Here is a 23,685-nt window from a genome sequence, read left to right as displayed (position 1 = left end):
CAGTGGCCTAACCAATGTCCTGTACAGCCGCAACATCACCTCCCAACTCCTGTACTCAATACTCTGACCAATAAAGGGAAGCATACCAAGCGCCTTCTTCACTATCCTATCTACCTGTGATTCCACTTTCAAGGAGCTATGAACCTGCACTCCAAGGTCTCTTTGTTCAGCAACACACCCTATGACTTTACCATTAAGTGTATAAATCCTGCTAAGATTTGCTTTCCCAAAATGCAGCACCTCGCATTTATCTGAATTAAACTTCATCTGCCACTTCTCAGTCTCTTGGCCTATCTGGTCCAGATCCTGTTGTAATCTGAGGTAACCCTCTTCGCTGTCCACTACACCTCCAATTTTGGTGACATCTGCAAACTTACTAACTGTACCTCTTATGCTCGCATCCAAATCATTTATGTAAATGGCAAAAAGTAGAAGACCCAGCTCCGATCCTTGTGGCACTCCACTGGTCACAGGCTTCCAGTCTGAAAAACAACCCTCCACCACCACCCTCTGTCTTCTACCTTTGAGCCTGTTCTGAATCCAAATGCGTAGTTCTCCCTGTATTCCATGAGATCTAATCTTGCTAATCAGTCTCCCACAGGGAACCTTGTCGAACGCCTTACTGAAGTCTATATAAATCACATCTACTGCTCTGTACTCATCAATCTTCTTTGTTACTTCTTCAAAAAACTCAATCAAGTTTGTGAAACATGATTTTCCATGCATAAAGCCATGTTGACTATCCATAATCAGTCCTTGCCTTTCCAAATACATGAACATCCTGTCCCTCAGGAGTCCCTCCAACAACTTGTCCACCACCAACGTCAGGCTCACTGGTCTATAGTTCCCTAGCTTGTCTTTACCGCCTTCTTAAACAGCGGCAGCACGTTTGCCAACCTCCAGTCTTCCAGCACCTCACCTGTGACTATTGATATACAAATATCTCAGCGAGAGACCCAGCAATCACTTCTCTAGCTTCATCTTATGGAATGTTTGTTAGCACAACTCAACATTCTCATGGAATAGAGAGAATGTGAACTGACAAATTTTCTTACGTTTTGAAGAATATTTTCTAACAAGACCTATTAGATTTCACCCCCTCCTCTGTAGCTGAACAATAAACTATTACAAACACTGAACATTTCCATATTGCTGCAGTAATGTACTTTGATATCATGAGCAGTTACACCTCTCATTTCTGAAATGCCTTACTCTCAGCCAGTCCTGTTTTCTCAGTGAAGATCAATTCCACTGTTCCAGAGTTAGGGAGGAGAATATTGGCAAAGTTGTTACAGTGATTCTTATCCAGTGGCTGTTGCTGCAAACTTGCATTGCAGGTAATGCCAATTTTATCTTCAATTGCCATGCTATCTGGTTTATGCGCAAGTTACCCCAGCACACGTCAAAATTATATAAATTGCTCTTATTAGTATTAAAAATGAATGTTAATACATATGTTTGCCGCCTCAATGTTCTTGACTTTGGTCATTCATTCTCAGGATCCGAGTGTTGTTGGCAAGATTAGCATTGATTGGCCATCCCTGATGGCTGTTCAAAATCTGGTGGTGAGCCACCACCATGAACTGTATAGTCCCTGTGATGAATGCGCTCCCGCGATGCTGCTTGGGAGTTCCAGGATTTTAACTCAGTGGTGATAAAGAAACAGTTAATGCATGTCCATTTTGGGATGGATAGTGTGACTTGGAGGGGAATTTATGATGGTGTTCCTATACAATGTACAGCACCATTCACAACTCCTCAGATACTGAAGCAATCCATGCAAATGCAACAATATCTGAACAATATGCAAGCTTGGAGTTGAGAGTGTGGTGCTGGAAAAGCACAGCAGGTCAGGCAGCATCCGAGGATCAGGAGAATCAACGTTTCGGGCATAAGGCCTTCATCAAGAATGAGGGGACAGGAGCAGGCTGAGACAATGGGTCAACTACTTTCTCCTAATATCCAAGTTTGGGTTGACAAGTGGCAAGTAACATTCACACCATGCAAATGCTAGGCGATGATCATCTCCAATAAGTAACACTCTAATCACTGCCCCTTGATATTCATCACTGAATCCCCCAATAATAAACAACCTTTGGGGTTACCCAGAAACTTAGCTGGACTTGTCACAAAAACACAGTTGCTTCAAGAGCATGTCAGAGGGTACGAATACTGCAGGGAGTAATTCATCTTCTGATGCTCAAAGTCTGTCCATCATTTACAAGGCACAAGTCAGGAGTGTAATGGAACACTTCCCACTTGCCTGGGTGGGTGCAGCTCCAACAACACTCGAAGCTCGATACCATCCAAGACAAAGCAGCCCACGTGATTGGCACCACACTGACAAACATCCACCCCCTCCACCATTGACACTCAGTAGCAACAGTGTGTACTATCTACAAGGTGCACTGGAGAAATTCACCAAATATCCTTTGATAGCATCTTCCAAACTTGACCATTTTCATCTAGAAGGACAAGGCAGATATATGGGAACGCTACCACCTCAAGTTCCCCTCCAAGCCACTCACCATTCTGACTTAAAAGTTTATCACTATTAGTTCATTGTTGCTGGGTCAGAATCCTGGAATTCTCTTCCTAAGGGCATTGTGGGTCAACCCATAGCACATGGACTGCAGCGGTTCAAGAAGGCAGCTCACTCCCACCTTCTCAAGAGGCAACTAGGGATGGGCAGTAAAAACACGGTCATCCAGCCATGTCCACATCGTCCAAGTGAATAATCAAAAAATGCACCTGCTGTCCATATTGTTCAAGGTGTTAGAGGTTGCAGATTTGAAAAGTGAGTGACTTTTCTATGCTGTCCATTGACTTTCCCATTCTTCACATGAAGTTTAGATAGAGGACACCAACTCAGTGATTCAAGAAAGCAGTACACCACCACCTTCTCAAGGGTAATGAAGCGTGGGCAATAAATGCTAGTTTAGCTGGCGATTCTCCACATCCTGTGAAAAAAATAAAAGTAAAAGCATATTCCCAACATTTTCAGCACTGCATCTGATTATGGTACCCGGTTACCATACCGGATTGGTCAGTTCAACATATGTTATAACCTTCTTTTAAAAATTTGATTAAGCTTGCATAATGCCTCGGGGGGTAAACTAAAGCATTAACCCAGATGAGAAATCTCCAGCCCACACAATTGCACGAGCAAGGAGACTTCACTGAATTTTTATAAAGGGATCCAAATGGTATGTCGTGTTTCTGAAACTATAATACATTGTACAGCTCAGAACATCATAAACATTTCTCAGTTTTCTTTAATTGTTGCATTTCTAATTTGCACCAAGTCCCGTTAAACCCTCACTATTTTGCACACTAACTTGCGTGTACCCCTGTTTGAAGTGTATGTGTACCTTGATAAATTTTAAGTTCTCATTCTTGAGACCTCCTGGTCTTGTCCCTCTATACCTCTGAACTATCTACAGTTCTGACACACTCACACCCCGGATCTTTGCACTCCTATACTGAGTTTAATCGCTTTAAACGCTGGCTTTATTTTCAGTATATTAAGACGCTAGGCAGTAGAATTCTCTCTCTGCACGTCTCAACAGTTTTTTTGTTCTTTCACAGGATGAGGGCATCACTAGCTAGGCCAGCACTTACTACCCATTCCTAATTTCCCAGTGTACAATTAAGAGTAAATCACACTGCTGTGGGTCTGGAGTCACATGTAGGCCTGACTGGGTAAAGATGGTCGTTTCCTTCCCTAAAGGACATCAGTGAATCTAGGTGGAGTTTTCCGACAATGAATTCATGGTCACCATTAGACATTTAATTCCAGATATTTATTAAATTCAAATTCCACCATCTGATGTGCCGGGATTTGAACCCAGCTCTCCAGAACATGAGCTGAATTAACAGTTTGGCAATGATAATTAGGCCATTGCCTCTCCATGTGTACCATTTTCTTCTGCTTTCAGTAATTCCTTAAAGCCTGTCTTTGACCAAACTTTGGTCATTTGCCTTTGTGTGGTTCATTGTCAGATTTGTTGTTTAACACTCATGCAACACACCTTGGGACATTTCACTACGGTGAATGAGTGCATAAATGCAAGCTGTTGTTCATTTCGTTGAGAAAGAATCTTCTGCAACAGTAAATGTTTTTTTTTAATGACAGCAAGTACTGACGTAGGCTGTTATCGTTATCACAATCTTTTAGGGAGCATCTTGGATCGGTTTGTTATGGTACATAAAGTGTTGGCTGACTATCAGATCACCTTAGAGTCAGTTTCACCTTAGCTAGTTTACTACAAATGCAAAACAGCAAGGAAGCACTTGGAAAAATATTGCTGGGTGTATTCAGTTGTGAAGTGTTTCCAACAGTTCTGGTTCTAAAAACAGCAATGATTTATGTGCAGTTAAACTTAACCCTTCCTACACTTATCAAAATGATTTGATACACAACAGGAAACAGCTGGTACTCTTCCAAACAGCTCAACTTGTTTTAATTAATCCTGTAGGATCAATTTTTGACATGTTTTTCTCTGAAAGTTCTTTTAGTATTGCGGCTACTTTTATTGTACTTCTATTCTGTTTGGCAGTGTTTTGTGAAAATATTCTTTGATGGGTTGTTTGTAAATTTACCTTTCATATTTGGTATAGTTTTCACATTTTCTGCTCTAGATCAGCAGTGCAAGGAGCAAGAACCTGCACCTCAAATCTCTGTGGTGCTACACGGGACTGCTTCAATTATCAGTGCTCTTTTCCTTTAGATTTACATGGAACTCATTGCACAGAAACATACCGTTTGGCTCAACTAGGTGAAAGTGAGGATTGCAGATGCTGGAGATTAGAGTCGAGAGTATGGTGCTGGAAAAGCATGGTAGGCTGAAGAGCACGAGAGTCGACGTTTTGGGCAAAAGCCCTTCATCAGGAAATGTTTGGTTCGACTAGTGGGATTTATGGTCTACAAAAGCCTCCTGTCATTCCACTTCATTTCACCCTCTCAATGTATCTACCTTTTCTGGCATCCATGTAGTGTCCCTAACCTCCTCCCCCCCCCCCCCCCCCAAACTGTTCTTGCAAAGATGTTGCTTCAGGCACTTGGTTCCCTCAAGCACAGGGCTATAACACATGCATGCGTCTGAATTATTACATTTAATGCCCAGCTAGTCTGATCCTTTCCTTGCCTTGTTCAGATAAATGCAAAGACTCACTGAATACTGATCAAAGCATGATCCTAGCCTGGATCTCCCCTGTCCCTAAACCTTGAAGCCACCATAGAATCCCTACCACGATCTTGGTGTCCATGTACACAGATCTTTGAAAGTTGCCACCCAGGTAAATAGTGTGGTGAAGAAGGCATATGGCATTCTGGCTTTTATTGGTAGAGGAATTGAGTTCCGGTGTACTGAGATCATGTTGCAGTTGTATAAGACTCTGGTGCGGCCGCACCTGGAGTATTGTGTGCAGTTTTGGTCGCCATACTATAGAAAGGATGTGGAGGCACTGGAACGGGTGCAGAGGAGGTTTACCAGGATGTTGCCTGATATGGAAGGAAGATCGTATGAGGAAAGACTGAGACACTTGGGGCTATTTTCATTAGAGAAAAGAAGGTTTAGGAGTGGGGCTAGTGTAGGTTAGGTGGGCTTGGATCGGCGCAACATCGAGGGCCGAAGGGCCTGTACTGCGCTATATTCTTCTATGTTCTATGTTCTATGATCCTACTCCAACTGGATTGAGGCTTTGACTTGATTGGCAGCACTCAGTTTGCTCAGTGAATCATCTTACTGAACATCTGAGGGCTTTAAAATATTCCATATTGAAGAAGAACATGAATGTTCTGAAGAAGGGTCACTGGACCCAAAACGTTGATTCTGCTTTCTCTCAACATATGCTGGCAGACCTGCCGAGTTTTTCCAGCAATTTTTTTTTGTGAATGGTCTTTCTGGTGTCCTGGACATCAACTGACATACTAAAACAGATTATCTGATCATTATCATGTTGCTGTTTGTGAAAATTTGCAGTGATGAAAATTGGCTGCAGCTTGTGATTATACATTATAACAGTGACTAGATTAGATTACTTACAGTGTGGAAACAGGCCCATCAGCCCAACACGTCTACACCGACCCGCCGAAGCGCAACCCACCCAGACCCATTCCCCTACACCTAAGGTTACGGGCAATTTAGCATGGCCATTTCACCTAACCTGCACATTTTTGGATTGTGGGAGGAAACCCAGGCAGACACGGGGAGAATGTGCAAACTTCTCACAGTCAGTCGCTGAGGCGGGAACTGAACCCGGGTCTCTGGCGATGTGAGGCAGCAGTGCTAACCACTGTGCCACCATGCTGCCCATAATACTTGAAAGTATTTTGTTGTTAACAGCTTTGAGACATCCTGAATGCAAGTCTGTCTTTTTTATTGAAACCTAACCTTCAGACTGATGTTTTCATTTCAAAATCCATACAAAATGGATTAATATAAAATCCTTTTGTTCTGTTTCGAGAAGCATATTCTGAAGAAGTAGATTTTCAAATTATATATATATATATATATGATTTATTGTCAGGATCATGCAGGTTATATTGTGCTTGTGGATTTACATATGAATCCATACATTCTTTGAGTGTAAAGTGTAAATTCTACTCAGCAACTTGTTTTCTTTTACGTACAGATGATAAGTTGTTAATTGCTTCCACCAAGCCTAAAATGAAATACTGTGTTGACTTACAGGTTCTCAAATTATTGACCTGATGATGTTGGTAATTGATGTGACAAAGGGAATGCAAACGCAGTCTGCGGAATGTCTGGTGATTGGTGAAATTACATGTTCCCGGTTGGTGGTCATCCTGAATAAAATTGACCTTCTACCAGAGGCAAAGAAGCAAGCGGCTATAGACAAAATGACAAAGAAAATGCAGAAGACACTGGAAAATACAAGGTAATCCCATCTCAAGTACAATCTGGGTGTCTCTGTTTGGTGGATGGAGTTAAATATCTGCTCTGATCTTTGAATGGCATACAGATTTGAAAGGACAAACTCCTGGCAAATAATTAAGCCAATATGGAATTTTAAAAAAAGTCTGACAATATGTTAAGAGTGATGCACATATTTCAGAAGTTTGTTTTTTACATTGTCTTAATTCATTTGTAAATATAGTTTTTTTTGTTGTTATAAAACCATAAGAAGTAGGAACGGCCATTCAGTAGGATCAAGGCTGATCCAAAATTCCTCACGTCCAGCTTCCTGTGCTTTCCCCATAACCCTTGATTTCCCTGCTGATGAAGAATCTCTCAATCTCAGCGTTAAATATACACAAGGACTCTGTCCCCACAGCTGTCTGTGGCAAGGAGTTCCAAAGACTCAGAACATTCTGAGAGAAGAAATTCCTCCTCATCTCAGTCTTAAATTGGTGCTCCTTTATTCTGAGACTATGTCCTCTGGTTCTAATCTGTCCCATGAGGGGAAACATTTACCCTGTCAGCATTTACCCTTTAAGCCCTTAAGAATGCAATATGTTTCAATGAAATCACATCTCATTCTTCTAAACCCCAGTGATTAGACTCCCAATCTGTTTTGTCTTTGGGTGTAGGTTTGCTCTTGAGCTGGAAGGTTCATTTTCAGACGTTTCGTCACCATACTAGGTAACATCTTGAGTGAGTCTCCGGTCGAGGCCTTTGTCCCCGGGCTCACTGAAGGTGTTACCTAGTAGGGTGATGAAATGTCAGAAAATGAACCTTCCAGTTCAGCGAGCAAACCTACATCCAGAACCTCAACAAGAGCTACAAATCTTCTCAAAACTCGCTAACACCTATGAACGCAATACACTAAAACTGGCCCGAAAATGGGAAATGATTGCCATGTTTATTCTTTGCTGATTTGACAATCCCTCCATACCAGAGATCATCCTCGTGAACCTTCTCTGAACCTCCAATGAAATGATATATTTCCTTAAATAAGGGGACCAAAACTGCTCACAGTGCTCCAGATGTAGTCTCACCAGCATCTTGTACAGTTGCAGTAAGACTTTGTAATCTTATGCTCCAATCCTTTGAAAAAAGAGCTAACATTCCATTAGCCTTCCTGATTACCTGCTGCACCTGTGTGCTAGCTTTTTACATTTCATACACAAGCTCCCCCAAGTCTGTTTGTGTTGCAGCTTATTTTTCTGTTTTTCTCCACTTACATAATATTCTGTTTTGTTCTCTTCTTCTTGTGTGGGATGTGGGTACCACTGCCAGGGCTAGAATTTGTTACCCATCCCTAGTTGCCCTTAAACTGAGTGTCTTCTTTGTCATAAGAGTCAACCACATTGCTTTGGGAACTGGCATCACATTTGGCCAGACCAGGTAATGACAAAAGATTTCCACCCCTAAAGGACGTGAGTGAATCAGATGGATTTTTGTGATAATTGACAGTAGTTACATGGTTGCCATTAGGCAGGGAGTTCCAAAGTTGCACAGTTTTCTCAGAGAAAGATTTTCTCCTTATCCCTGCCCTGAATGGGTGATGCCCAACTTTAACACAGTATCCAACCACCATCTCTCTCTCCAACTCCACCCCACCCCATCTTCTGGACTGACCCACAGGATGAAACATCCTTCACACATCAATCTTGTCAAGTCAATTCAGAATCTTATACATTCCAAACAAATCACTCTTCACTCTTCTGAACTCCAGTGGAAACAAAACCAGCCTGTACAATCTATAATCATAAAACAACCAGCTCATTCTAGCTATCAGCCCAGTAAACTGTAATAACACCTCTATTTTCTCTTCACTCTAACCAAGCAAAGTTTAGATCAGAGTGGTGCTGGAAAAGCGCAGCAGGTCAGGCAGCATCTGAGGAGCAGGAAAATCAACGTTTCAGGCAAAAGCCCTTCATCAGGAATAGAGGCAGGAAGCCTCCAAGGTGGAGAGATAAATTTATCTCTCCATTTATCTCTCCATCCTGGTGGCTTCCTGCCTCTATTCCTGATGAAGGGCTTTTGCCTGAAACGTTGATTTTCCAGCACCACTCTGATCTGAACTTTGGTTTCCAGCATCTGCAGTCCTCACTTTTGCCTAGTCTAACCAAACAAATTCTGTATCTCCAGCAGATTCTCCTTAACCAATATTTCTACCATTCATCTTTCCTTTCTTCCGCAATCTTTGCTGAACACCAGGTATCCAGAACTATTTGGTATGTTGGACATGTATTCAGGGAAGATGATGGAGAGTCACTTCCTTGAGCTGCAGTCAGTGTGCAGAAGGTATTACATATTTGCTTCTAGGTTGGGAGTTCCAGGATTTTAACTCAGTGGCATTGAATGAAAAGCAATATGATTCCAAGTCAGCATGGAATGTGACTTGGAGAAACATTTTCGAGAGGTATTCCCATTCTTTGGCTTCCCTTGTCCTTCTGAGGGTGAGGGGATGACGTTGTAGGTCTGAAGGTGCTTTCAAAGCGGTTTGAAGATTTGCCATGGTGCACATTGCCAAAGACACTGATTCATGTGGTAGTATTGTTCCACTGTTGTCAGCAGCTTTCAGAGGTAACAACATATGCTTACAGTCATGGAGATGTAAAGCACAGAAACACGCATTCAATTCTGGTCTCCCTGCTTGAGGAAAAATATTGTGAAACCTGAAAAGGTTTACAAGGACTTTGCTGAGGTTGGAGGGTTTGAGCTATAGGGAGAGACTGAATAGGCTGGGGCTGTTTTCCCTGGAGTGTCAGAGGCTGAGAGGTGATCTTATAGAGGTTTATAAAATCATAAGAGGTATGGATAGGATAAATAGGCAAGGTCTTTTTCCCAGAATAGCGGAGTCCAAAACCGGAGGGCATAGGTTTAAAATGACAGGAGAAAGATATATAAAAGAGTTAAGGAGCAACATTTTTTGGTGGACTTGTAGTACTGAGAATCTAAATTCAAACTCCATCATGGATGATTTTGAGATTTTGAACTTGATTTGCTAAATGGAAATTTGGAAGTAAAAATTTCTACCATTTAAAATGACCACAACAACATTGTGTTTATTGTAAAATTCCCAACTCATTCACAACATCCTTTGGTGAAGGAAAGTTCAATAAGGACAATAAGTGACTGTAGGCTCACGCTGTTGTGGTTGACTCGAAAATAATTTAGCAAGCCACTGCTCATTGCACTATTTCAAGATAGCTAGAAATGGACAACAAATGTCAATCTTGCCAGTGACACCCATACTCTGAGAATCATTTGAAGATTAGAACATTGAACATTACAGCTCAGTACAGGCCCTTTGGCCCTGTATGTTGCGCTGACCTGTGAAACCAATCTAAGCCCACCTAACTGACACTATTCCATTATCATCCATATGTATAATCCAATGATTATTTAAATTCCCTTACTGTTGGTGAGTCCACTGCTGCTGGTCCTCACCTACCACCCCACTAACCTCCATGTACAGCGCATCATCCGCCGCCATTTCCGCCACCTCCAAACGGACCCCACCACCAAGGATATATTTCCCTCCCCTCCCCTATCAGCATTCCGTAAAGACCACTCCCTCCGTGACTCCCTCGTCACATCCACACCCCCCACCAACCCAACCTCCACTCCCGGCACCCTCCCCTGCAACCGCAGGAGGTGCAAGACTCGCGCCCACACCTCCCCCCTCACCTCCCCCCAAGGCCCCAAAGGAAACTTCCATATCCGCCACAGATTCACCTGTACCTCCACACATATCATCTATTGCATCCTCTGTACCCGATGTGGCCTCCTCTATATTGGGGAGACAGCCCCCCTACTTGCGGAGCGTTTCAGAGAGCACCTCTGGGACACCCGGACCAACCAACCCAACCACCCTGTAGCTCAACATTTCAATTCACCCTCCCACTCCACCAAGGATATGCAGATCTTTGAACTCCTCCATCGTCAGACCACAACAAAACGACGGTTGGAGGAAGAACACCTCATCTTCCGGCTAGGAACCCTCCAACCACAAGGGATGAACTCAGACTTCTCCAGTTTCCTCATTTCCCCTCCCCCCACCATGTCTCATTCAAATCCATCGAATTCAGCACCGCCGTCCTAACCTGCAATCTGCTTCCCGACCTCTCCGCCCCCACCCCAGTCTGACCTAACACCCTCACCTTGACCTCTTTCTACCTATCACATTTCCGACGCCCCTCCCCCAAGTCCCTCCTCCCTACCTTTTATCTTAGCCTGCTGGACAAACTTTCCTCATTCCTGAAGAAGGGCTAATGCCCAAAACGTCGATTCTCCTGTTCCCTAGATGCTGCCTGACCTGCTGCGCTTTTCCAGCAACACATTTCCATCTCTGATCTCCAGCATCTGCAGACCTCACTTTCTCCCCACTGCTGCTGCATGCCTTACTACTCACTGAGTAAAGAACCTACCTCTGACATCTGTCCTGTATTTATCACTCCTCAATTTAAAGCTATGTCCCCTCATGCTAGTCCTCACCATCTGAGGAAAAAGGCTCTAACTGTCCTCCCTATCTAATCCTCTATTAAGTCACCTCTTAGCCTTCTTCTCTCTAATGGAAACAGCGTCATGTCCCTCAGCCTTTCCTCATAAGACCTTTCCTCCATATCAGGCAACATCCTGGTAAATGTCCTCTGAACCCTTTCCAAAGCTTCCACATCCTTCCTAGAGATGTGGCGACCAGAACTGTACATAATACTCCAAGTGCAGCTGCACCAGAGTTTTGTACAGCTGCAACATGACCTCATGGCTTCAAAACTCAATCCCTTTACCAATAAAAGCTAACACACCGTATGCCGCCTTAACAATCCTATCAACTTGGGTGGCAACTTTCAGGGATCTATGCACATGGACACCGAGATCTCTATACTCATCCACATTACCAAGAATTGTACCATTAGCCCAGCACTCTGTATTCCTGTTACTCCTTCCAAAGTGAATCACCTCACACTTTTCTGTATTAAACTCCATTTGCCATCTCTCAGCCCAGCTCCACAGTTTATCTATGTCCCTTTGTAACCTGTAACATCCTTCTGCACTGTCCACAACTCCACTGACTTTAGTGCCATCCACAAATTTACTAACCCATCCTTCCACGCCCTCATCCAGGTTATTTATAAAAATGACAAATCAGCAGTGGACCCAAAACAGATCCTTGCGGTACATCACTAGTAACTGAACTCCAGGATAAACATCTCCCATCAACCACCCCCTCTGTCTTTTTACAGCTAGCCAATTTCTGATCCAAACTGCTAAATAACCCTCAATCCCATGCTTCCGTATATTCTGCAATAGCCTACCGTGGAGAAACTTATTAAACGTCTTACTGAAATCCACATACACCACATCAACCACTTTACCCTCATCCACCTGTTTGGTCACCTTCTTAAGAACTCAAGAAGGTTTGTGAGGCACAACCTGCCCTTCACAAAACCATGTTGACTATCCCTAATCAAATTATTCCTTTCTCGATGATTATAAATCCTATCTCTTATAATCCTTTCCAAAACTTTACCCACAACTGAAGTAAGGCTCACTGGTCTGTAATTACCAGGGTTGTCTCTACTCCCCTTCTTGAACAAGGGAACAACATTTGCCATCCTCCAGTCTTCTGGCACTATTCCTGTAGATAATGATATAAAGATTAAAGCCAAAGGCTCGGCAACATCCTCCCTGGCTTCCCAGAGAATCATAGGATAAATCCCTCTGGCCTAGGGGACTTATCTATTTTCACACTTTCCGGAATTGCTAACACCTCCTCCTTGTGAACCTCAATCTCATCTAGTCTAGTAGCCTGTATCTCCGTATTCTCCTTGACCACATTGTCTTTTTCTAGTGTGAATACTGATGAAAAATATTCATTTAGCGCCTCTCCTATGTCTTTGGACTCCACACACAACTTACCACTACTGTCCTTGACTGGCCCTAACCTTACCCTCATCATTCTTTTATTCCTGACATACGTATAGAAAGCTTAAGGGTTTTCCTTGATCCTACCAGCCAAACACTTCTCATGTCCCCTCCTGGCTCTTCTTAACTCTTTCTTTAGGTCTTTCCTGGCTAACTTATAGCTCTCAAGTGCCCTAACTGAGATTTTACATCTCATCCTCACATAAGCCGCCTTCTTTCTCTTGAGATTCAACTTCTTTAGTAAACCACGGTTCCCTTGCTCGACCACTTCCTCCCTGCCTGACAGGTGCATACCTATCAAGGACATGCAGTAGCTGTTCCTTGAACAAGCTCCACATTTCAAGTGTGCCCATCCCCGGCAGTTTCCTTCCCCATCCTATGCATCCTAAATCACGCCTAATCACATCATAATTGCCTGTCCCCCAGCTATAACTCTTGCCCTGCAGTACGTACCTATCCCTTTCCATCGCTAAAGTAAACATAACCAAATGGTGGTCACTATCACCAAAGTGCTCACCTACCTCCAAATCTAACACCTTGTCTGCTTAAGTGGCACTTCTGGTGACTGGCCATCATCCTGCATTGTAATTTTACCCTACTCATCTCTTTAGCAAGATCTTGATAAGAAGTGGCAGTCCAGCCATACCAAGGCCAATTCTGTTAACCCAAGAGCTGCTCCAGCCTAAATTCATTTTAGATCATGGATTGAACCAAGCAATTTCAAGTTATATGGCTTAAACCTTACCAGCCCACATGGTTGCCCATTAAGCAATGTAACGAGCACTATACATTACTTTAACTTCTTGGGTGTCCACACTCATCACACAGAAATCCTGAAACCCACCCTGAATAACTGCTCTATTTCTGCTTTGATTTTACATTTGCAGGTTTCTCCTGTTTTACCTGTGTAGACCCAGAAATTTAGGAAGGATGTTTCTTGCATCACATTTACAGCACACGACCAAGCTATTGCGCCCGACAGGTTTATACCCCACATTTATACTTCACTCTCCTTCGACACACCCAGTCAACATGTCCTTTTGTTACTTTCTGCCCCACATACTCATCTAACTTTCCCACAAATGCATCTTCGTTTTTGCTGCAGTTGCGTCAATGGGGGTACATTTTTTCACAATGCTGATTTGTTTTTCATTCACACGAGAGACATGGGTGCTGCTGGCCAGCTTTATTCCCAGTCTCTAGTTCCCCTTGAGATAGTGAGCTTCCTTTTTGAATCACTGCAGTTCATATGATATACAGGCTACAATCCCATTAAGTCGGGAATATCAGGATTTTGACCCACTGAAGAAACGATGATCTGTTTCCAAGTCAGGATTGTGAGTGATTTGGAGAGGAACATGCAGGTGATGGGTTCCCTTGTCCTTCCTAATGCAAGCGGTGATGGGTTGGAAAGTGCTATCTAAGGGCCATTATATATTTCTGCAGTGCATCCTATAGACAGTACACACTGCTGCAACTAAGCGTCAGTGGTACAAATAACAAAGAAAATTTACAGCCCAGGAACAGGCCCTTCAGCCCTCCAAGCCTGAGCTGATCCAAATCTACTGTCGCCCAATTTCTAAGCATCTATATCCCTCTGCTCCCCACCTACTCATGCATCTGTCCAGATGCACCTTAAATGAATGTACCGTGCCTGTCTCTACCACCTCTGCTGGCAACGCGTTCCAGACACCCACCACCCTTTGTGTGAAATACTTACCGCGTGTATCCCCCTTATACTTTTCTCCTCTCACCTTGAATGCATGACCTCTTGTTATGGAATCCTTCACCCTGGGAAAAAGCTTGTGTCTATCCACCCTGTCTATACCCTTCATGATTTTGTAGACCTCAATCAGATCCCCTCAACCTCCTTTTTTCTAATGAAAATAAACCTAACCTACTCAACCTTTCTTCATAGCTAACACCTTCATTACCAGGCAACATCCTTGTAAACCTTCTCTGCACTCTCTCCAAAGCGTCCACATCCTTTTGGTAATGTGGCAACTAGAACTGTACACAGTATTCTAAATGCGGCCGAACCAATGTCTTGTACAATTTTAACATGACTTGCCAGCTCTTATACTCAATACCCCATCCGATGAAGGCAAACATACCATATGCCTTCTTGACTACTCTATCCACCTGTGCAGCCACCTTCAGGGTACAATGGACCTGAACTTCCAGATCTCTCTGCTTTAAATACTCATTTTATGTACTATGTGACCCTCTTTAATCTCAACCAATTAATTTTAACAAAATCAAAATAGTGTGAGTGCTGGAGATCGGCAATAAAATTGAAAGAGCTGGAGAATCTCAGAGTTGAATAAACTCTTTGCCTCAGACATGCAATATAGAATAGTAATAGCATTCTAAAAGTACTGAATAATCAAAGGCTAAAAGAAGGAGAGGAAATAAACACAATAATTATCACAAGAGAAAAAGTACTGGAGAAACTATTGGAGAGAAAGACTGATACATCCCCTGAACCTGATGGGTTGCATCCTAGGATTTTAAAGCGTGTACACAGTGGATGCATTGGTGTTAATCTTCCAAGAAATCTTAGATTCTGGCTAAGTTCCAGATGCAGCCAATGTATCACCATTATTCTAAAAGGGAGAGAGACTGGAGTCAAAAACAAGTAACTTTAGGCCAGTTAGCTTAACATCTGTTGTTGGGAAAAAGCTAGAGTCTTAATATAAAAGATGTAAAAGCAGATAATTTAGAAACCCGTAATATAATCAAGCAGAGTCAGCAAGGCTTCATGGAGGGAAAATTGTGCCTGACAAATTTATTACAGCTGTTTGGAAAGGTTACAAGCAGACTAGATAAAAGGGAACCAGTACATGTAATATACCTGAATTTCCAAAAGATATTTGATGAGGTACTGTACATAAGGCTAGTTAATAAGATAAGAGCCCATGGATAGAAGATGAGCTATCTAATTAAAGAAGACAGAGGGTTGGGACGTAGGGGACAATGGCAGTCCACAAAGATAAATGCTGGACCCACAATTATTTGCAAAGAAAAAGACTTGCATGAGGAAAATCAGTGTGCTATCGTCAAATTTGTGGATGACAAAAGTAAGTGGGATAAGCAGGATGCTGGAAGAACACAGCAAGCCAGACAGCATCAGGAGATGGAGAAGTCAACGTTTTGGGTGTAATCCCTCAGGAGGGTGGGTGTAGGTGGAGCTGCAGATAAAGGAGGTGGCAGGGGCAGGGTGGTGAAGTGGGGATAGGTGAAGACAGGCAGACGGTACGACCTGGTTGGTCAATGGGAGGAATGAATCCGGTTAGTGGCTGGGAGGAGTGGAATGGAGGGGGAAGGGCTGGGAAGGGAGTCTGGGCATACGGAGGGAGGTTATTTGAAATTGGAGAACTCAACATTGAAATGGCAAAGGACTGCAGAAAGCTACAGCATAGAGTGACTAATGCATGAATCACATGAAGCTGGCATCCAAGTTCGGAGCGTAATATGATAGGCAAATAGAATGTTGGCTGTGTTGTACAAGTCATTAGACAAACCATAATTGGAATGCTGTGAACATTTAAAGAAAAATATTCTGTCAATGGAGGCAGTCCAGAGAAATTCCATTAGGTTTATCCTGGTTATGGATCAATTGTTTTATGAGAAGAGGTTGAGTAGTTTGGGTTTGTACGCATTGGAGGTTAGAATGAGAGGAGACCTGATTGAAACATGGAAGATTCTCAGGGAACTTGACTGGGTAGATGTGGAAATGTTGTTTCTTTTGGAGAGAGCCTAGTTTACTTCAGAGTAGGGAGTCGCCCATTCGAGACAGAGATGGGTATCTTTCTCTGCAGATAGTTATAATCTATGGAATTCTTTACTACAGAAAACTGTTGAAAAGTCATAAAGTCTATTCAAGGCTGAGATAGCAATTTTCTAAACAATGTATAAATGGTGTGGAGATCAGCCAGGAGAGTGAAGTTGAGGATAATGAGACCAGCCATGATCTCATTGAATGGCAGGGTGGACTCACTGGGTTGAATGGCTTACTTCTACTTTGACATCTTATGATTCACTCTTACCTCTCTCTTTTCCTCAACTTTTTCTTTGTTTCCTTTGCTGTCTAGCTTTCTCTTCCTATGCTAATGAAATACCATTAATTTTAAAGTACTCGTGAATCTGTCCCTCATGCCTTGCAACCCTCACATATGTCATCCTATCTAGTCGCCTCTGTTTCTGCAAATTTGTTCTATCACCATCTACTTCAATTTATCCTTTCCTAAGACTCTAGAGCTGTTCAGCCCCTTGATTCCCTCAATTTCTTCTTTCTCTAGAGTCACTAGGCTTTAAAATCAAACATCAACCACTAGATTTATTGCATCCATTTTTTTGTTCTTATCTTGATTGTGTTGTGGGCTTTGGTTCTTCACTTCAAGCTTCTCAAGATTTGCAAAGGAGAAGAGTTCTTTCAGAGCATGAAGTTTGTATTTTGAAGAGCATATAACTGTCAGAGTGGTGTTTCTTCAGATGTCTCTGGATTCCAGCTCTAAATAAGACTGTCATCTCTGTGAAGTCTAGATTCTTGAAAAAAACCCTTGACTCTTACATTCCCACTTCTGAAACAAATTAACATGAATCACCTCCAGGGCCTGAAGGCTGCTGAAGGTACATGCGGAGATTTAAAGATGTTCTGAAAATACTTTCTGTATGAATATAAAAGATGAATTGTTATATTGTTCTATAATATTGCCATGGTCCTACTGAATTTGCGTGACCAAATGTGCAGAGTTCAAAATTTGTTGTTATAATTGCCCCTTTAGGGTTCAGTTGAGTTTTTCTTTGCCTGTGCAGATGTAGTTATCTAATTTATTAATTTACATTTTAGTATACCCTGCCTGTGGGCAAGCGTTGAACTCCGAATAGCCTGTTACATTTGAATAGGTTTGGAATGGAAATGTATTTAGCAATAGGGGATATAATGTTATTTGCAGAATACATCTTGTTTAAATTGCAAGTTAATCTATTTAAACAGCAAATGTCCCCTTTATAAGGAGTTTTTTTGGGAGGGAAAACAAGCCCATTGTGTTTTATGTAACACAACAGTTGTCCCTTTTTGAACAAGAGGAAAATGATCAAATCTGTTTAATATTTTAGTAGTTTTGTTAAATTGTGACAGGTTTATGTGGTATGACCAACTAATGATTGCAATTGGTACAAAAAATAAGTATTAATAGCCAGTTGGCCTCTTTTAAGTATAAAGTGGTTCTTTCTGTAAATGATTTCTCCAACTGAAGCACAAAAATAGCTCTTTTCACATAAATCCAAACTGATGTGTTTAACTCCTTCATTTTTTTTCTTCTGCAGTGACTGGATTTTTAAATGGGTCAGTTTGTTTCTGTAAACAACCTATTTAAATCCAGCAGTGCAGCGGAAACCTTTTTCTGTTTACCTATTCTCCTTATTATTTATGATGGCTTGACCACAAGCTTCATACCATTTATAAATTGACTGCACTTCAAAATGACTTCATTGATGTTGGGCGCTTTGAGCCATCCTGTGGTTGTGAAAGGTGCTATGTAAACACCGTTTTTGATTAAAACTTGGTTGAGTCACTGGCTTTTACTTCTGGGACATGGGTGTAAATCCAATATTAGGTGAACTTGTGCAGTCTTCAATCCCATGTAATTTACCACAAAACTGCCAGTCTGCCTAAGTGTGGCCACAGCATGCTGGTGTGGGAATTGGGATGAAAAGCATTGCACCTGGATTTTGGACATGCTCTTCTGTAGTAATACGGAACCTCTATAGCAGCAAGAAGAATTTAATATGTAATTTCATGTTACATTTTAACTGCTCTATGTAACCCTTAAGTACCTTAACTCAGACATGGGGTGGGATCTTTACTCTGGATCTGACAGGGCTCTTTAAGTCAATAGAATGAATTGGTCAGTGGTTTGACAAGGTAAATGTTGTTACTTGTAAGGGAGACCAATACTCAAGGTCATAAATATAAGATCATCCTGAATCAATCTTTACTCTACAAATTTGAAAGAAGTTTCTTTGTGTTATTAGGTATGTGATGGTGCTGGTTCTCATCCAGCAAATTTACTGAACACAATCATTTAACTATCACATTTCAATATTCAGTCTTGAAAGTGGGAACATACCTGTATTTTTAACTTTCAGCACTATCTCCATTTAAAAATGAATGAAATTTAAGCTGTGAGAATGCTATATGCAGGATAGTTTAGTCCCTTTGACGACTTCCACTGAAATAGGGTAAAAGGAATTTCACACCACTATGTCAAGCAATTATATGCTTATATTATACACAATGTAATTTCAAGGTCCTACTTACGGAAATGAATATGCAATTATATCGTTTTAGGAAAATGGATCTTTCTGTCTGTGTAAATAAAATGTACCATTTACTTTCCATCACAAATCCCTTTTTCTTTAAATAACCCAGTCTCCCAGCACACCACAGTGTTAACAACGGTGTCTCTCTGAACGGGCTGCCAGGAAGCAAGTAAGACCTCTCTGCAAATTATTCTTCCCCAGACAGGGAACAGCACTGTGCTTTCCCTGTGGTCGTGTGAACAAAGCTGGAACTGGTCAGCTCAGCACCCAACTTGCTTAACACTGTTTCAATCAGCTTGTTCATTCACAATCAGTTTTTGATCGTCGATCATGGAAAGATTTCCTAAGTTTGGAGAGAGGTTGGCTGAGCCCACATGGTGTGTGCTTCTGATCACAGTAACTATGTGAAAGATGTTGTAATAATTTCGTGGAAATTTTGTCCTCAAGTTGCATAGAATTTTGAAACAGTTATTATTTTTTATGATTTGGAGGAGCTGGTGTTGAACTGTGGTGGACAAAGTTAAAAGTCACACAACACCAGGTTATAGTCTAACAGGTTTATTTGGAAGCACTAGCTTTTGAGACAGCTTTTTTTTAAATGCACCATGAATCAATATGAGTTTTTTTTTAAATGGTTCAGCTGGTTAACATTTAATCAACTAGTAATGCTAATTTTGGATAGAATAAGCACTTGTTAGTCTGTCCCAGTCATTAAAGAGCAACTCATTCACCTTCTGTTGGAGAGTCTTTAATCTGTTTCAGGATGTGAACAGTGTCAAACCCAGGTAAACACAGACTCGTGCAGGCAGCTCAATCTTTTATGAACTGCTATTGCATATCTGGCAGATAGCAGAGGCAATAAAAAGTTTAGAGTGCAAAAATTATCTTGTTTAACTCACATAAGATGATTCACCGATACAAGGTGGACTTCTGTGTCTACTAATGTGCAGACAACTTGATTAACAAAATTAATGGGCTTGGAACACTTGATCTTTGTTGTACAGTAGTTCACTCATTGTGAAATTAAATATCTTAATGAATTTTTATGAACCTCGATGCACCTTCACAATATGAAAGACATGATTATCCTGTTCAGATCTCAAGGGGGATATTATTATGTCCCTTGGTTGTGCCGTAGTTCAAAAAGGTACAGCACAGTGAGAGTCTACTCCCATGACTGTGAGATTTCTGTTTACTGGTGTGACTGATGCCATTACGCTTGAGAAAGTAATTATGGCAGTCCAGAATTACTGATAGATGTATAATGAGAAGGATGCCCAGGCAAAGGAAAGGGTTCAGTATTGAAGTGATAATTGGGACTATCAATTTTTCTTCTTTGGCTTTTGTTCATCAATCTGCTTGTAATGCCAGAAAAGAATATAACCAGCTTCAGACTTAGCTGAATACCTGACTCTGAATTCATAATTTCTGACAGTTTGAGAAGGATCAGTGTTTCACCTGCAACTGCCCCACTTACAACTACTGTACCTTCATCAATTCACCTGCTAATGAGCAAAGGTAGAGAAAGAAACAGCCTCTAACAGGAAGTGCATCTTCTTTCCGAATGTTCGTTTGTATGTCCTGCATTTGGGACAGTGTTTGTGGGCCTGATAAGACTCCTCAACAGGTCACTCATGGAAAGTTTGGTCAAGAAGATGCTGTGCAGTGACTCATCAAGGTTCCTTCAATGGCATCATCCAAACGCTAGGCCTCAATACCTAGAAAGATCAAAGCAGCAGGTTTCCCTCTAACTAACACACCATCCTGACTTGGAACTTCATCACTGTTCCTTCACTGTCATTAGGTCAAAAGCCTGGAACTCTCTCCTATCAGCACTAAGAGCATATACATCCCAAGGACTGCATTGGTTCAAGAAGGCAGCTCACTATCAATCTGGCAATTAGAGATAGTCATTAAATGCCATCTTTGTCCCTGAATACATTTTTAAAAACTGCCAAATGAGGGAGTGCATTGAATCTATCAGTGTACTGGGGAGACTGCAGGAAAAGTACCCAATAAATAACTTCATGATAGAGACTTAAGAAATATTGGATGTTATGTGGTGAGAGATATATAATTTACACTTGTTAATATCATTTCTGGAGTTTGAATTTCATAGTAATGATACCTGGTGGAGCAAACAGACTATTAGCTTAGTTTTTAGTTTGGAAGAATCGAACTTGAGCAAATTTTCTTTTATTCAGTTCAGAAGCAAATTATTCAGTTCAGAAGACATCATTGTTGAGTTTCAAAGCCAGTTTAGTCTCTTACCTGGAAGCAGTTCAAGGGAACCAATTACATCAGCAGAGGAGTTTAGTTTGTGAAACTTGCAAAGGAGTATTTAGTTAGAAATCTGCAGGTTATTAGAACTGAAAATGTTTAGGTCTTGGTTTTGTGCAAAAATTCATGTCAGCAAATTTAGAAAGGACTCACTGAATTGTTTCTGCAGTCCACAGCAAAGAACCTGGAAGGATTCAGTCAAGTATTCTAAAGCTTTGTAACAGATAGTGTCAGGAAACAGGTTGAAACTTCGCTGTGTGTTTGGAGACTATTCTAACTGTGGTATATGTTTAGCTTTTTTTTGCATAGTAAACTTCTGTTTTGTTGCTGAAGCAAGTCGCAGCCTCATGTGAATATGCCTCAGTGATTAATTACTATATTAGTGAACCAAATAAATCCATATGATTAGTCAAGCCAGATTTCATTCTGAGATTTGACTTGCCAGCAGTACCATCAACAGGGCTCATAACAGTTAAGTTTCTACATACTGGGCCTAGGCATAGTGACTATAGTGGTCAATGACAAGTTAGATTTTTTTTATGCTAATGGTATCAAAGGAGAGAAAATGGGAACAAGGGACTGAGTTGGAAGATCAGCCATGATCATATTGAATAGCAGAACAAGCCCGGGGGTGGGAGGTTTCAATAGCCTACACATGCCCCTGTTTCTATGTTTCTGTGTCTTTTTGGCCTATTCATGTATGTTACCATCCTCTTTTGGATTGCATTTCCCCTTCAGTGAACTGTCAGGAGATTCCATGTATCGTTGTAATGTAACAGATCTTTAATCTTTTAATGCAGCAAATCATTGCTCCATCAAGAGTGTGTGAGGCACCAGACTTTCCTGCAGGTATTCACTACTTCTTCGTTTACATCACCTTTGTTCTTGTTTTCACATTTGGCAGTATTACCTACAATCAAAACAAAGTTGGTAGTTTTGGCCATTGATGTATATTAGATGTAATTTTAATTAGATGTAAAGAATTAAAAGTTTACAGTAGCATTGATTAATGTCCAGTTCTTTCACTGGTGTATTTAATTGTTTTCATTCTACAATCTCTGTGGGACTCAGAGAATGCAGTAATCTTATGCAAAGACGACCAGATCCTGAGTATTGTGACCCATGCCACTCAAAATTGTTCCCACAAAGCAGTAAACCACCAACAAACCTTGTGCGGTAAGGTTCACTGCTGTGTAATTATCTGAATGTTAAAGACCCGACCACAACCAGAGACTGGCTGAGTTGTCGAATTACTGGTACTGATCTTGAAAGTGGTTCCCCACTGTGACCATTTAATGTGTCAAGTAAAATCAAGTCCCTTAAACAACTAAATGACTTGAGAAGTATAGCAATCTTGTAGGCAAACCTTCCGAAACAAACCTGCTAGTTTAGCAGTAACCCATGTAAAAATGACGCCAGGAAACTGGGTTGTGTTATACTGCAGCTGGTGACAAGGAGATTGTGTGTCATGTTTTTAAATGGAAAGTGTTTATTGGACTTTGGGGGAAAATCGATACTTGGTGAGGTAAATTCACACTCATTCATTTCACTGTCTAGTACATGGATGCTCAAAATTTAACTTGGGCTTGCCTGCTGTCTCATTCTTTCCTTTTCTCTTGACATAACTCTCTCTCATTCATCAGTCACCATGGCGAGAATATTAAACAGGACCCACAATCACTCCTGTTCGGAAATAAAAGAAAATGTTGGAGAATAAGGTTAGAATCAGGTCTGACAGCATCTCTGGAGAGGCTAAAAAACTTAATGTTTCAAATCTAATATAACTCTTATGCAGAACTGAAGTGGGCTAGAAAATGGTCATTTTTAAGCTGTTGAGAAAGGGCGGCCGCAGGAGCAATTGAAACAATTGCAAAAGGTTCCCCAGAGAAAAAAGGCAAAGGAAGTGCTAACCATAGTAAAGAAGAGAAAGGGATGAAAGTAGGCATCAGTTGTTGGTGTTAATAGCAGAAAAAAGGTCAGGTCTACTGAGAGAAAATCCATGCAAGCAAGGCCAGAGATCATGATCTGAAGTTGTTAAATTCAACGTTCAATCCTGAAGGCTGTAAAATGCTGAAGTATAAAATGAGGTGCTGTTCCTCTAGCTTTTGTTTAGTTTTGATGGAATACTGGAGAATGTCTAGGACAGATTGATAGTGTGAGAGTAAGATGGTGTAAGCCTCCTGTTCTGATCGTGTTGTCATTTACATTGTCTTCCTTCCGATGTTCCTGTTGTCCT

At 41.4% G+C, this 23,685-nt stretch overlaps 1 protein-coding gene across 2 annotated transcripts in view; it reads left to right on the top strand.

The window, feature by feature from the left end:
- The window catches only part of eefsec (eukaryotic elongation factor, selenocysteine-tRNA-specific), a 418,279-nt gene that overhangs the window by 112,831 nt on the left and 281,763 nt on the right, over nucleotides 1–23,685 (top strand). For both annotated transcript variants that reach the window (XM_043707583.1, XM_043707582.1), the window contains exon 2: nucleotides 6,696–6,903. In XM_043707583.1, the coding sequence (XP_043563518.1) occupies nucleotides 6,696–6,903 (208 nt within the window). The remainder of the gene's footprint in view (nucleotides 1–6,695; nucleotides 6,904–23,685) is intronic.

This window comes from Chiloscyllium plagiosum, chromosome 18, assembly GCF_004010195.1.
Source record: "Chiloscyllium plagiosum isolate BGI_BamShark_2017 chromosome 18, ASM401019v2, whole genome shotgun sequence".
In the NCBI taxonomy this organism is placed as follows: domain Eukaryota; kingdom Metazoa; phylum Chordata; class Chondrichthyes; order Orectolobiformes; family Hemiscylliidae; genus Chiloscyllium; species Chiloscyllium plagiosum.
The sequence above is the reverse complement of the archived record's forward strand: the minus strand, read 5'-3'. Positions and strand labels throughout refer to the sequence as shown.